Source organism: Psammomys obesus, unplaced genomic scaffold (genome assembly GCF_907164565.1).
Source record: "Psammomys obesus unplaced genomic scaffold, mPsaObe1.curated_primary_1811, whole genome shotgun sequence".
In the NCBI taxonomy this organism is placed as follows: domain Eukaryota; kingdom Metazoa; phylum Chordata; class Mammalia; order Rodentia; family Muridae; genus Psammomys; species Psammomys obesus.
In genome coordinates this window covers 12,296,687-12,308,832 of record NW_026586383.1, presented here as the reverse complement: position 1 = coordinate 12,308,832, position 12,146 = coordinate 12,296,687, and the positions used below count along the sequence as shown (strand labels likewise).

Below are 12,146 nucleotides of genomic sequence, written 5' to 3'. Positions count from 1 at the left end.
GCTGCAGGCAGGAATCCGAAAGACCCAACAAAAGAAAGCAAATGACTCACCAATAGAGAAGCCTCAGTAGCTTTGTTCCACAGTGAAGTGTGCTCGCTAAAGTTCTGCCTCTGCTTCTCTGTGATGTGGTCTGTGTTTCCGTCAAAGATTTAAGAGCCTTCAGCTAGTGACCTGCCCCTCTATCCTACAGGCAGAATCCACATGATAAGCTTGACAAACCCGCCCACTTAATTTGGGCGTCAAGGATAAAGCATGACTCTGATGCTTCATACTCCCTTTTTCTTGGCTTGGCATATATTCTGCTATTAAAACCTGGTATAAGGTTTCCATTTGTTAACTCAAGAGGAGCAGTAAGTAGACTTGACTTGTTAGTCCACTGAAGATGGTGGACTTTGTCCATTAAAATTAGTTTGTTTACTGGTCACACATATCTTCAGAACATTTTGGGTCTAGGCCAATACAAAGTCATGCTATGGACTAGACTTTGTGTGAATGTAGCTCCAAAATGTACCACATATGTTACATTATCACTCCTGAGGGCCAGATATTATCTCCATTTACATAGCAACCAGAGCCAAAATAACTGGTGAATTCAGAGCTACAAGCTCAGGTTTCTATTCATGCCTAGACCAGTGGACTAGGTCACTCCTAGGTGATTGGCTGTGCCGGAGGGCCTGGTGTAGCCCTACACTCTGGCTCCACAGGCCTCTGGCAGGCAATGCCCACTTACCATGCTTGTCTTGGCTAGAACTGCCTAGGGTTGCCCTCCTGGACCTTCCCCATGTGGTAAACATTATGAGCTTAATACAGTCTGGTCATTAGTTTCTGTGAGCTAGCATTGCTGACTTTTCTGAGAAATTACCCTGGAAGTCATGAACTGGGAGGAGGACCAGAATCTAGAAACTAGTGTTTGATTTTGCTGTAAGACTGGTATTATGCTAGAGGCTTCCATATACAATTCTTGGGTTTTGCTCACTTTCTCATAGATGCAGTGAACAATGAACAGTTGGATAGATATATAGGCAGCCCCAGATACTGAAAGGGAGATAGTTGAAGCACCTCTCCTTCTAAAAGTTTTCTTTCGGGTGCTAGAAAGATGGCTCAGCAGTTAAGAGCACTTCCTGTTCTTCAAAAGACCCAGATTTGATGACCAGCACCCATATGGCAGCATACAACCATGTACCAGTTCATACCTGTGAACAAAATGCACATACACATAAAATAAATAAGTCTAAAAACATTGTAAAGATACCTTTTAAGACTAGGTAGCCCGTTAGACAAAATTACCTAAACCTGGGGCATTCGAGTGATTGGTTTTCCTACATTTTCAGGGTAGCACTAGAATGGCCTAAGCTTTGTCAAGCTTTGCTGTACTCTTCTAGAAATCATTTATCTTCCTCAGAACAAAGGCCCATATCAACCCTCTGTGATTATTTGTGCATGAACATCTATAGGTACATGCATGGGTGAATGTGGAGAGATTGCATGTGTAGATTGAGAATATGTGGTACTTTTGTCATAGTTAGGCTGCAATTAAAAGTTCTGTGTAAAACAAGATTTGCAACTAAATTCAAGGACCTAGTCCATTTGGAACCACTTTACCAACAAATAAATAGCCTTTTACTTTTCATACTTGTAGTGCTAATTGTCCAAGGTACTTAAGTTCCTTTGAATCAAAGATGTAAACTTCTCAGGAGTGCATACCTAATTGTCTGTGTATTGCATTTCCTCTGGAATACTTGAGCATCTAAAATAGAGTTGAGAAAACAATGGAAGGGAAGTATTAGGCATTTTTGCTGCAGTCTTATCTTGAAAGTCAGATTGTGCTGACCTATCACCATTCCTAGAAACTATTCTCAAGTCAGAACTATTACCTCTAGGAGTCAGAGTTTTTATTGTTGTTGTTTTGGGGTTTTTGTTTTGTTTTGTTTTGTTTTGTTTTTTTCACATTTTCTGCTGCTTTGGAGAGAAGAGGTTAACACAGGGAACTAATGGGTGGCAGAGCTGTGGAGAACAAACTCATGTCTGAATATCCTTGGGGAAGTAGCCAACCATTTGCAAGTGAGCCAGGAATGGCTTGTTTATTGGCACTGTTGCCGGTGACAAGGGTGGGCCTGCAGGTTTGTGTACTGTGATCAGATCATAAGAACCAAATCTGTAGAAGCCAAGATCTTAGAAGTGCTGTTTTTTGCTTGGTTGTTATACAGAAAGAAGTCAGTTACCATGATGGATATGTCCTATGCCACGCTGTGTAACACCAGCCTGTGTGGCAACTGAACCCTTTGAAGTATAGCTAGTAAAAACTAGGAGCTGAAGTCTTCGTTTATGTGATTTTGATTCATGTAAGTTGCATGACGATCTGTGACTAGTGATCACTGTTGGGCAACACAGTCTGAATTGAAGACTCACAGTCCCCTGCTGGAGCCTGGGATTCATTAGAACAAGTGACAAAATGGAGAGAGACCCCCAAGGAAAACCATAAGCAAGACATCACAGGCTGGTGGGCATTCCTCTGGTGAACCTTCTGTTCTTGGCAGCCTGATGTTGTCTAGTAATAAAATGAAAAGCAAATTACAATATTGAGACTTGTGACAAAGAAATGCTAGAGGCCTAACTGAAAGTACCTAGGTGACTCCATGCCCAGAGAGATAGGAGCTTCTGATCACTTTGAGAGCAGGGCCCTTAGTCTCTGCCTTGTTTCTGTACCACGTTATTCTCTTTTTTTCTTAAAATTGTTATTTTTATCTATGCAGGTATTTTGCCTGCATGTATGTATGTGCACCATGTGCACACAGTGCCTGCAGGGCTAGAAGAGAGCGTCAGTTCCCCTGGAACTGGAGTTACAGACAGTTGTAAACCAGCATATGGGTATTAGGATCCAAACTTGCATCCTCTGGAAGAACAGCAAATACCCTTGAGGGCTGAGCCATCTCTCCAGCTTCAAAGATTTATTATTTTATTTATTTATTTATTTTTTATTTATTATGTGTGTGCATGTGACTGCTCATGCCCGAAGAGGCCAAAAGTGGGCAGGGGGTTGGAGCTCCTGGAGCTGGAATTTCGGGCATTTGTGAGCCACCTAATATGGGTGCTGGAAACTGAGCTTGGTTCCTCTGGAAAAACAGCAAGTACTCCTAACCTTTGAACCATTCTTTATTCTTTAGTAAATTGTAAAAGCATTGATTACATCCACCTTTGAGGACATTTGGGATAGAAAAGTCCCTTACACTGAGGTTTGTAATGCAGACATTTGTTAAGCATAGGCCGTGTGCAATGAGATTTCATCACCCTAGAACAGTAGTTCTCATTCTGTGGATCATAACCCTTTTGAGTCACATGTCATATATCCTGTGTGTCAGATATTTACACTACAATTCACAACAGTAGCAAAATTCCAGTTACAAAATAGCAATAAAATAATTTTATGGTTTGGGCTCGCCACAACATGAGGAACTGTATTAAAGGGTCACAGCATTAGGAAGTTTGAGAACCACTGCCTTAGAGGGAAGAGTACATCAGTGGACTGGTGGGCATGTCACCCTAAGAAGCTGGAGAAGCTAATGGTAGGCCCTACTGCTGGAGCAAGGAAGGGAGAAAGGTTGCTTGGAAATATTGATTTTTCTACACTTCTAAGACAACCACTTGCATAGGAAAGAATGTGGCTATAGAAGAAGATGGGGTGCCCTCTAGTGGTCCTTCTTTTATTTCCTGCCATTCTCAAACTTGCTTTATCCTTGATGTATTTACCTGACTACCTAGAAGAGGCCAAAGTTCCCAAAAATGCTGCAAAACTTTTGAAAACATGTGAAGCTGGAGTGAATGTGCGTGGTATATAAGCAGGTAGGAGCCTTTGGTGAGAAGAAAGTTTGAGACATACTGATCATACCTCTGGAGCATTTTGAGAAAGTCCTCCAGTACCCTTTAAGAAGGCACTAGTTATAACATCTTGGGAGGCGACTTCTAACTAAGGCCTTCACGTGGGAGCAAACCATTTTCTTTCTTGGGGGGCTTATGTCTTCTTGAGCATAGTTGTTAACTGAAGGTGGTTGGATTATGAGACCCCCTGAGATCTACTAGCCAAGGTGGGCATAGGGCCCCGGTGGGAACACACACAGCTGAAGTCAGGGCATCTTAATCTGGAACCAACTCTACAAGGACATCAGTTGTTGTTTCCCAGGGCCACTACTAAGGAGGAAGGAGGCAAATGGTGCTGTTATCATACCTGCCCCCCAAACCCATAGAGAAGGATTTGCTGGTGTGGGAGGGGAGAGTGACTCACTGATGTTTATACTCACTCCATCTAGGCAATCTCTTGAAGCCCTGTTGTCTTCACTCTGCTGTCCTTGCTTGACTTCATTGTAGACCTCGGGCTATAGGTCTTTGTGTGCTGATAGCTGATGGCCTGTTCTCTTTTGTAATGTTTCAGGGACACCACATCAAATTCATTAACCCCTGAAGATACTGAAGACATGCCCATGGGGCAGGATGCTGAAATATGCTTGCTGAAGTCAGGAGAGCTGATGTAAGTGGCAAGCTGCTGAATGGATCTCCTGTGTCAGTGGAGAGGAGTCCCAGGGGGATGGAGTCTGAAGGGGGAAATTGGTCCTATCAGAGCCAGAGCTGGCCCCGCCCACTCCTCTAGTTTACCACCAATGGAATGATGCAGATCTCTGAGGGCAACAGGGCCTGTATTAGCCTACGTGTATGTGACTACACTCGGATGCCAGACAATAAGGCATAACCAAAGGACAGACATCAAGCCAAATGAGTAATGAAACAGACACATAGGAGTAAAGCAAAAGCAGGCTTTATTAACAGAAGTTACAAAATGTGAGGAAACAAAGTGGAAAGAGTTCTAAGAGAGGGAAAAACATTGAGCTGTTTTCTGCAGGGAGCTAGACAAAGACTGGGGTGATTTCTGTTTACATGGGATAATTCTCTGACAAATCACAAGCTAAGTAAATTAAAGAATCCCACATTGTGCATATTTTCCTCACCCAGCTAGGGAAATAATTTTGTGTTCTTTATATGTTGCTCACCCAGAGGATTTAATTACATTTTAAAACTTCCTGTTCATCTCTAACTAGCTTTGCTAGCTGTTGGTCTTGGCTGGCTCTTGGCTGCTCGCTCTCTAGGTATTGTTTTTATAGGTATTGCTGGTCTCAGAACTTGGTGAAGTCTGTTGTTAGTTCATTAAACTCCTCTGTTTCTTACTTGTGTGTGGCCAGTTTGTAGGGCTTGTTTCATTTTGTTGTTTTTTATTTTTATTTTTATTTTTTTAGGTAGTACTTGGAATTGAACTCAAAGTCTCATGGGTAAGAGATAGGTACTCTACCACTGAGCTACATTCAGCTGCACCCACTGGTAGTTTAACCGTGGTCTCTTGATCTTGTTTGTGGAGAGCTAGCACTAACTCCTATCACACCTACTAAATGTGGCTACAGTCTTTCTGTGTTGCCTCATATCCAGCTCTTTGTCTACAGGGTACCTGGGGGTGGTCTTCCTTCTGGACTACGTGGAAGATTCATGTCAGGAGATGTTCTTACCCACAATTTAGTCTGTTGCAGTTAGCTGAATTAGAAGTAAGAATATGGCCCTCTCTGCCAGATCACCACCGTCATGGACATAAGCCTTCTACAGTCTATCAAGCTGACTAGGGTAATCAAAGTGCTAAGCAGGACTGGTTTGCAAGGACAGTGTACACAGGTGGGTATGGAATTTATGGATGACACGGGCCGTTCTATCATTTGAAACATCAAAGACCCAGTTTGAGAGGGTGATGGTGCTCACTCTATTGGAGTCAGAAAGAGAGGCTCGAAGGTTGGACTGATCTTGCTGCTGTGTCCTGGATATCCACCACTTAATCCGTGGGATGACCTACAACTGTTAAATAAAACATTTGTGTTATTAAAAAAAAAAAAAAAAAAGAAGAGAAGAAGAACAAGATGTGTAAAAGGGCAACAGTGCCCTTAGGGCCTCTGTAGAAATGGGAACCAGCCAGAGGTGTATACATATGTCCCTCCATAGGGCTGCTGTAAAGTAGGAACCAGCTAGTGTATATCCATCAGCAGGCCTTTGTGGAAGTGGAACCAGCCAGATCATATAGACACTGGCTTCTTTCCCCAGAGCCCTAACCTTCCTCTTATGTGGTCAGCTTGGCTATCTCATATTTAGCCCACTTCTCCCCTTCCAAGATGCTTCAGGCCCTCTGTTTGAACGCTGATGTATGTCTTAACTGCATCAGGGGCTTCAGTTTATACTTTTTATTTTTAAAGCATAATTTGTATACATTAAGACTTGCCTTTTAAGTCTTTTGACTGCAACAAAAATCCTGTGTTCCATTTTAACTCAGGAAAGGGTTAAAATTTATTCTAAGGAAATAATAATTGTTTATGTAAAGACAAAACCACCAGAACGTTTCTTGCATGACAGTCATAATAGTGACAGTTAGAAACCATTAAAGACAACTTGAGTGTTAACACCTGTCAAACGTTTTTTTTTCTGCGTCCGTTGATAATCATAGACTTCGTCTGAGTCTTTTGCTGGGGTGCACTGGCATATCTTTAATATCCTGAGTCAGGTTCTAGAGGTAAATCACACTTGGCTATGGTATATAATTTCATTTTTAAATTCTGTGTTTTGTGTTTTTATGCTTCTGGAAACTGAACCCAGGGCTTCAGATATCCAAGGCAGGTGTTCAGTCACCAAGCTACAGCCTCAGGCTCTACCTTTTAGTTTCTTTAATGCACTACTGTGGTTCAGTAAAATAACTAAAGTATATACAGAATTTACGGTTGCCTGTTTTCATTCAACACTTTAAAAATGTGGTACCACTTCCTCTGGTTTTCATGGTTTTATTTAAAAAGTCTTCTGTCTTCCAAATTGGTGTGTTGATGTTCCCCCAAAAGACAGTGTATCATTTCTCTCCAACTGCTGTCAAGAATTTTTCTTTTTATTTTCAGAAATTTACTTGGGGTAGTGCATAGCATGAATTCTTTGGTCATTTTCTGTTTGAGTTGTGCTCAGTTCTTAAATGTAGAGACTTATGCCTTTTTCACCAAATTTGAGCTGTGCTTAGCTATTGTTTCTTTGAGTGTTTTTGAGATGTACTCTTTTTCCTCTCCATTAGAAACTCCAGTGGTTGGTTGATTTGCCATTTGTTAATATCTCTCAAGTTCTAGTCACCCTGTCTCCAGTCTCTTTTTTCTGTGTTGTTCAGATCTTTATTTTTCTCTCAAATTTAACTATCAATATTCATTTTGCTATTGAGTCTATCTAGTGAGGTTTTTTTTAAACTTTAGTTTTACTTTTTAAATTTATTTATTTATTCATTTTACATCCTGATTGCAGCACCCCATTTTCTCCTCCCAGTTCTCCGACTTGCACACCTCTCCCCTCTTCTCCCCTCTCTTTCTCCTCAGAGAAGGGGGAGGTCCCCCATGGGTACCAACCTGCCCTGGTACATGAAGTCACTGAAAGTTAGGGGAACAGGATCCAAAGGGAGGCATCAGAGTCAGAGAAGGAAGGCCCCACTCCAGTTGTTGAGGGTCCAACTGAAGACCAAGCTGCACATCTGCTACGTATGTGCAGAGATCCTAGGACCATTCAGTGTGTGCTCTTTGGTTGGAGGTTCAGTCTCTGTGAGCCCCATGGTCCCAGGTTAGTTAACCCTGTAGGTCTTCTTATAGAGTCTTTGACCCCTCCGACTCCCTCAGTTGTTCCCTCAATTCTTCATAGGACTCCCAGGCTCTGTCTGATGGTTGGTTGACTGTGAGTCTCTGCATTTGTTTCCATCAGCTTCTGGGTGAAGCCTCTCAGGAGTTGTGCTAGGCTCCTGTCTGCAAGCGTAGCAGAGTAACATTAACAGTGTCAGGGATTGGTTCTCTCCCATGGCCTGGGTCTCAAGTAGGGCCAGTCTTTGGTTGGACGTTCCCTCAATCTTTGCTCCATCTTTGTTCCTGCACATCTTATGGGTAGGACAGACTTTGGGTTGAAGGTTTGGTGGGTAGGTTGGTGTCCTTATCCCTCTATTGGAAGTCCTGCCTGGCTACAGGAGGTGGCCACTTCAGTATCCATATTCCCCACTGCTAGGAGTGACTCCCACAGACTTCCTGGGACCTCCCCTATCCCAGGTTTCTAGCAAATCGCAGAGATGTCCCCTACCACTGATTTCTGTTTTCTCATCTGGCCCTCTCTTCCCAGCTCTCCCTTCTCAAATTCCTCACCCCTGCTCCCCTCCCTCCATCTACCTCCAATGCCTGTTTTATTTCCCCTTCTGAATGAGATTCAAGCATAAGATTCCTCCCTTACGCTCACCTTGTAACTTTGCTTCTTGCCATCTGTGGATTATAGCATGGTTATGGGTTGGGGTTAGCATGTCCTTTGGGGTTTGGATTACCTGACTCAGGATGATATTTTCTAGTTCTATTCATTTGCCTGGAAACTTCAAGATGTTCTTGTTTTTAATTGCTGAGTAGTATTCCCTTGTACCACGTATACCACATTTTTTTAATCCATTCTTCAGTTGAGAAAGAATAGTTATTTCCAGTTTCTGGCTATTACAAGTAAAGCTGCTGTGAACATAGCTGAGAAAGTGTTCTTGTGGTATGGGGATGGGGAGACCATCTTCTGGGTATCTGCCCAGGAGTGGGATAGCTGGGTCTTGAGGTTTGGCTATTCCCAATTTTCTGAAAAACCACCAGATCGATTTACAAAGTGGTTGTATGAGTTTGCAGTCCCACCAGCAGTAGAGCAGTGTTCCCTTTTCACTACAGTCTTACCAGCGCGTGCCTTCTCTTCAGTTTTTGATCCTAGCCACTCTGACTGGAATCTCAGGCATGTTTTGATTTGCATTTCTCTGATGACTAAGGATATTGAACATTTCTTTAAATGTTTCTCTGCCATTCAAGATTCCTTTGTTGAGAATTATCTGTTTAGCTCTTTACTCCATTTTTAATTCGGTTATTTGTTTTGTTGTTGTCTAATTTTTTCAGTTCTTTATTAGCCCTCTGTTGAATGTAAAGTTGTTGAAGATCTTTTCCCATTCTGTTGGCTTCTATTTTATTCTATTGACAGTGTCCTTTGCCTTACAGAAGCTTTTTGTTTTTATGAGGTCCAGTTTATTAATTGTTGATCTTAGAGCCTGAGCTGTTGGTGTTCTGTTCAGAAAGTTGTCCCCTGTGCCAGTGAGTTCAAGTGTATTCCCACTTTCTCTTCTATTAGATTTAGAATGTCTGGTTTTATGTTGAGGTCATTGATCCACTTGCACTTGAATTTTGTACATGGTGATAAATATGGATCTGTTTGCATTTTTCTAGTGCAGACATCCAGTTAGATCATCACCATTTGTTAAAGATACTTTCTCTTTTCCATTGTATGGTTTGACTTCTTTGTCAAAAATCAAGTGTCCGTAAGTGTGTGGATTTGTTTCTGGGTCTTCTATTCTATTCCATTGATCTACATGTCTGTTTCTATGCCAATACGATGCAGTTTTTATTACTATTGCTCTGTACAGCTTGAGATCAGGGATGGAGATGCCTCTAGAAGGTCTTTTATTGTACAAAATTAATTTAGCTATCCTGATTTTGTTGTTGTTGTTTTTCTACAAGAAGTTGAGAATTTTTCCTTCCAGGTCTGTAAAGAATTATCTTGACTTTTTGGTGGGAATTGCATTGAATCTGTAGATTGCTTTTGGTAGGATGGCCATTTTCACTATGTTAATTCTACCAATCCATGAGCATGGAAGATCTTTCCATCTTCTGATATCTTCTTCAATTTCTTCAGAGATTTAAAGTTCTTGTCATTCAGGTCTTTCACATGCTTGGTTAGAGTTACAACAAGATATTTTATATTATTTGTGGCTATTATAAAATATTGTTTCCTTAACTTCTTTCCCGTCCTGTTTGCTGTTTGTATATAGAAGGGCTACTGAATTTTTTTTAATTAGTAATTTTGTATCCAGCCACTTTGCTAATGTTTATCAGTTGTAGTAGTCTCTGGTAGAATTTTTGGGGTCACTTATATATACTATCATATCATCTGTGAATACTTGAATTTGCCTGTTCTTCTTTAGTTCTCTTATTGCTCTAGCTAGGACCTCAGGTACTATATTGAAGAGATATAAAGAGTGGGAAGCCTGTCTTGTCCCTGTTTTAGTGGAATTGCTTGAAGTTTCTCTCCATTTAGTTTGATGTTGGCTATTGGCTTGCTGTATATTGCTTTTATTGTTTTTTAATTTGGTATACACCTTGTATCCCTGATTTCTCCAAGACTTTTAACATGAAGGGTGTTGAATTTTATCAAAAGCTGTTCCAGCATCTAATGAAATGATCATGTTGTTGTTTTTTTTTTTTTCTTCAGTTTGTTTGTATGGTGGATTACATTGATGGATTTTTATATATTGAACACCCCTGCATCCCTGGGATGAAGCATACTTGATCATGGTGGATGATGTCTTTGATGTGTTCTTGGATTTAGTTTGCAAGTACTCTATTGAGAATTTTTACATCAGTGTTCATAAGGGAAATTGGTCTGAAATTCTCTTTCTTTGTTGGATCTTTGGTTTACATATCAGAGTGAGTATGGCCTCATAGAATGAATTTGCCAATGTTCCTTCTGCTTCTGTTTTGTGGAATAGTTTGAGGAGTATTAGTATTAGCTCTTCTTTGAAAATCTGGCAGAATTCTGCACTGAAACCATCTGGCCCTGAACTTTTGTTGGTTGGGAGGCTTTTAATGACCGTTTTATTTCCTTAGAGGTTATAGGACTATTTAAATCTTTTACCTGAACATGATTTAACTTTGGTAAGTGGAATCTATCAAGAAAATTGTCCATTACCTTTCAATTTTCCAATTTTGTGGAATGCAGGCTTTTGAAGTAAGACCCAATGAATCTTTGGATTTCCTCAGTGGCTGTTGTTATATCCTCCTTTTCATTTCTGATTTTATTAATTTGGATATTGTCTCTCTGCCTTTTAGTTAGTTTGGCTAAGGATTTGTCTATCTTGTTGATTTTTCTCAAAGAACCAGCTCTTGATTTCATTGATTCTTTGTATGTTCTGTATTTCTAATTTATTGATTACAGTTCTGAGTTTATTTCTTGCCACCTACTTCTCTTAGGTGTTTGCTTCTTTTTGTTCGAGAGCTTTCAGAAAGCTTAATAGCTTGGCTATTGTTGCTAGTATGAGAAGTCTTCCAAGTTCTTTATGAAGGCACTTAGAGCTGTGAACTTTCCCTTAGCTTTCATTGTGTCCCATAAGTTTGGGTATGTTGTACCTTCATTTTCATTGAATTTTAGGAAGTCTTTAACTTCTTTATTTCTTCCCTGACCCAGTGGTTATTGAGTAGAAAGTTGTTCAGTTTCCTTGTTTAGTCTAGCTTTAAGATCTGATAAAATACAAGGGGTTATTTCAGTTTTCTTGTATCGGGTGTGCTTGCTTTATGACTGACTCAGTTTTGGAGAAGGTTTTGTGAGGTGCTGAGAAGATATTTTCTTTTTGTGTTTGGGTAAAAAGTTCTGTAGACATCTGATAGGCCCATTTAATTCATGATATTTTATAGTTTCATTATTTCTCTGTTTAGTTTCTGTCTTGATGACTTGTCATTGCTGAGAGATAGCTGTTGAAGTTTCCCCTATTAATGTGTGTGTTTCTAGGGGAGGAAAGGGTGATGTGTGATTTAAACTTTAGTAATGTTTCTTTTACAAATGTGGGTGCCCTTTTGTTTGGGGCACATATGATCAAAGTTAAGATATCCTGGTGGATTTTTCCTTTGAGTATGAAATGTCCTTCTCTATCTCTTTTGATTAATTGTGGTTGAAAATCAATTTTATTAGATATTAGAATGGCTACTCCAGCTTGCTTCTTGGATCCATTGCTTGGAAAACCTTTTCTAACCCTTAACTCTGAGGTAGTGTCTATTTTTGTTGCTGAGATGTGTTTCTTGTATGCAGCAGAATGATGGCTCCTGTTTACACACCCATTCTGTTATCCTGTGTCCTTTTGTTGGAGAACTGAGTCCATTGATATTGAGAGATATTAATGACCAATGATTGTTAGGTCCTGTTATTTTGATGTTGGTGATGGTACTGTGTGTGTGTGTATATGTGTGTGTGTGTGTGTGTGTGTGTGTGTGTGTGTGTGTGTGTGT

General features: G+C 40.5%; 1 protein-coding gene and 1 pseudogene across 2 annotated transcripts in view; both read left to right on the top strand.

Moving 5' to 3' along the window:
- The window catches only part of Fyco1 (FYVE and coiled-coil domain autophagy adaptor 1), a 73,254-nt gene that overhangs the window by 53,832 nt on the left and 7,276 nt on the right, over positions 1 to 12,146 (top strand). For both annotated transcript variants that reach the window (XM_055601635.1, XM_055601636.1), the window contains exon 15: positions 4,427 to 4,522. In XM_055601635.1, coding sequence (XP_055457610.1) covers positions 4,427 to 4,522 — 96 coding nt within the window. The remainder of the gene's footprint in view (positions 1 to 4,426; positions 4,523 to 12,146) is intronic.
- LOC129672301 (40S ribosomal protein S28-like) lies at positions 5,369 to 6,191 on the top strand (annotated as a pseudogene).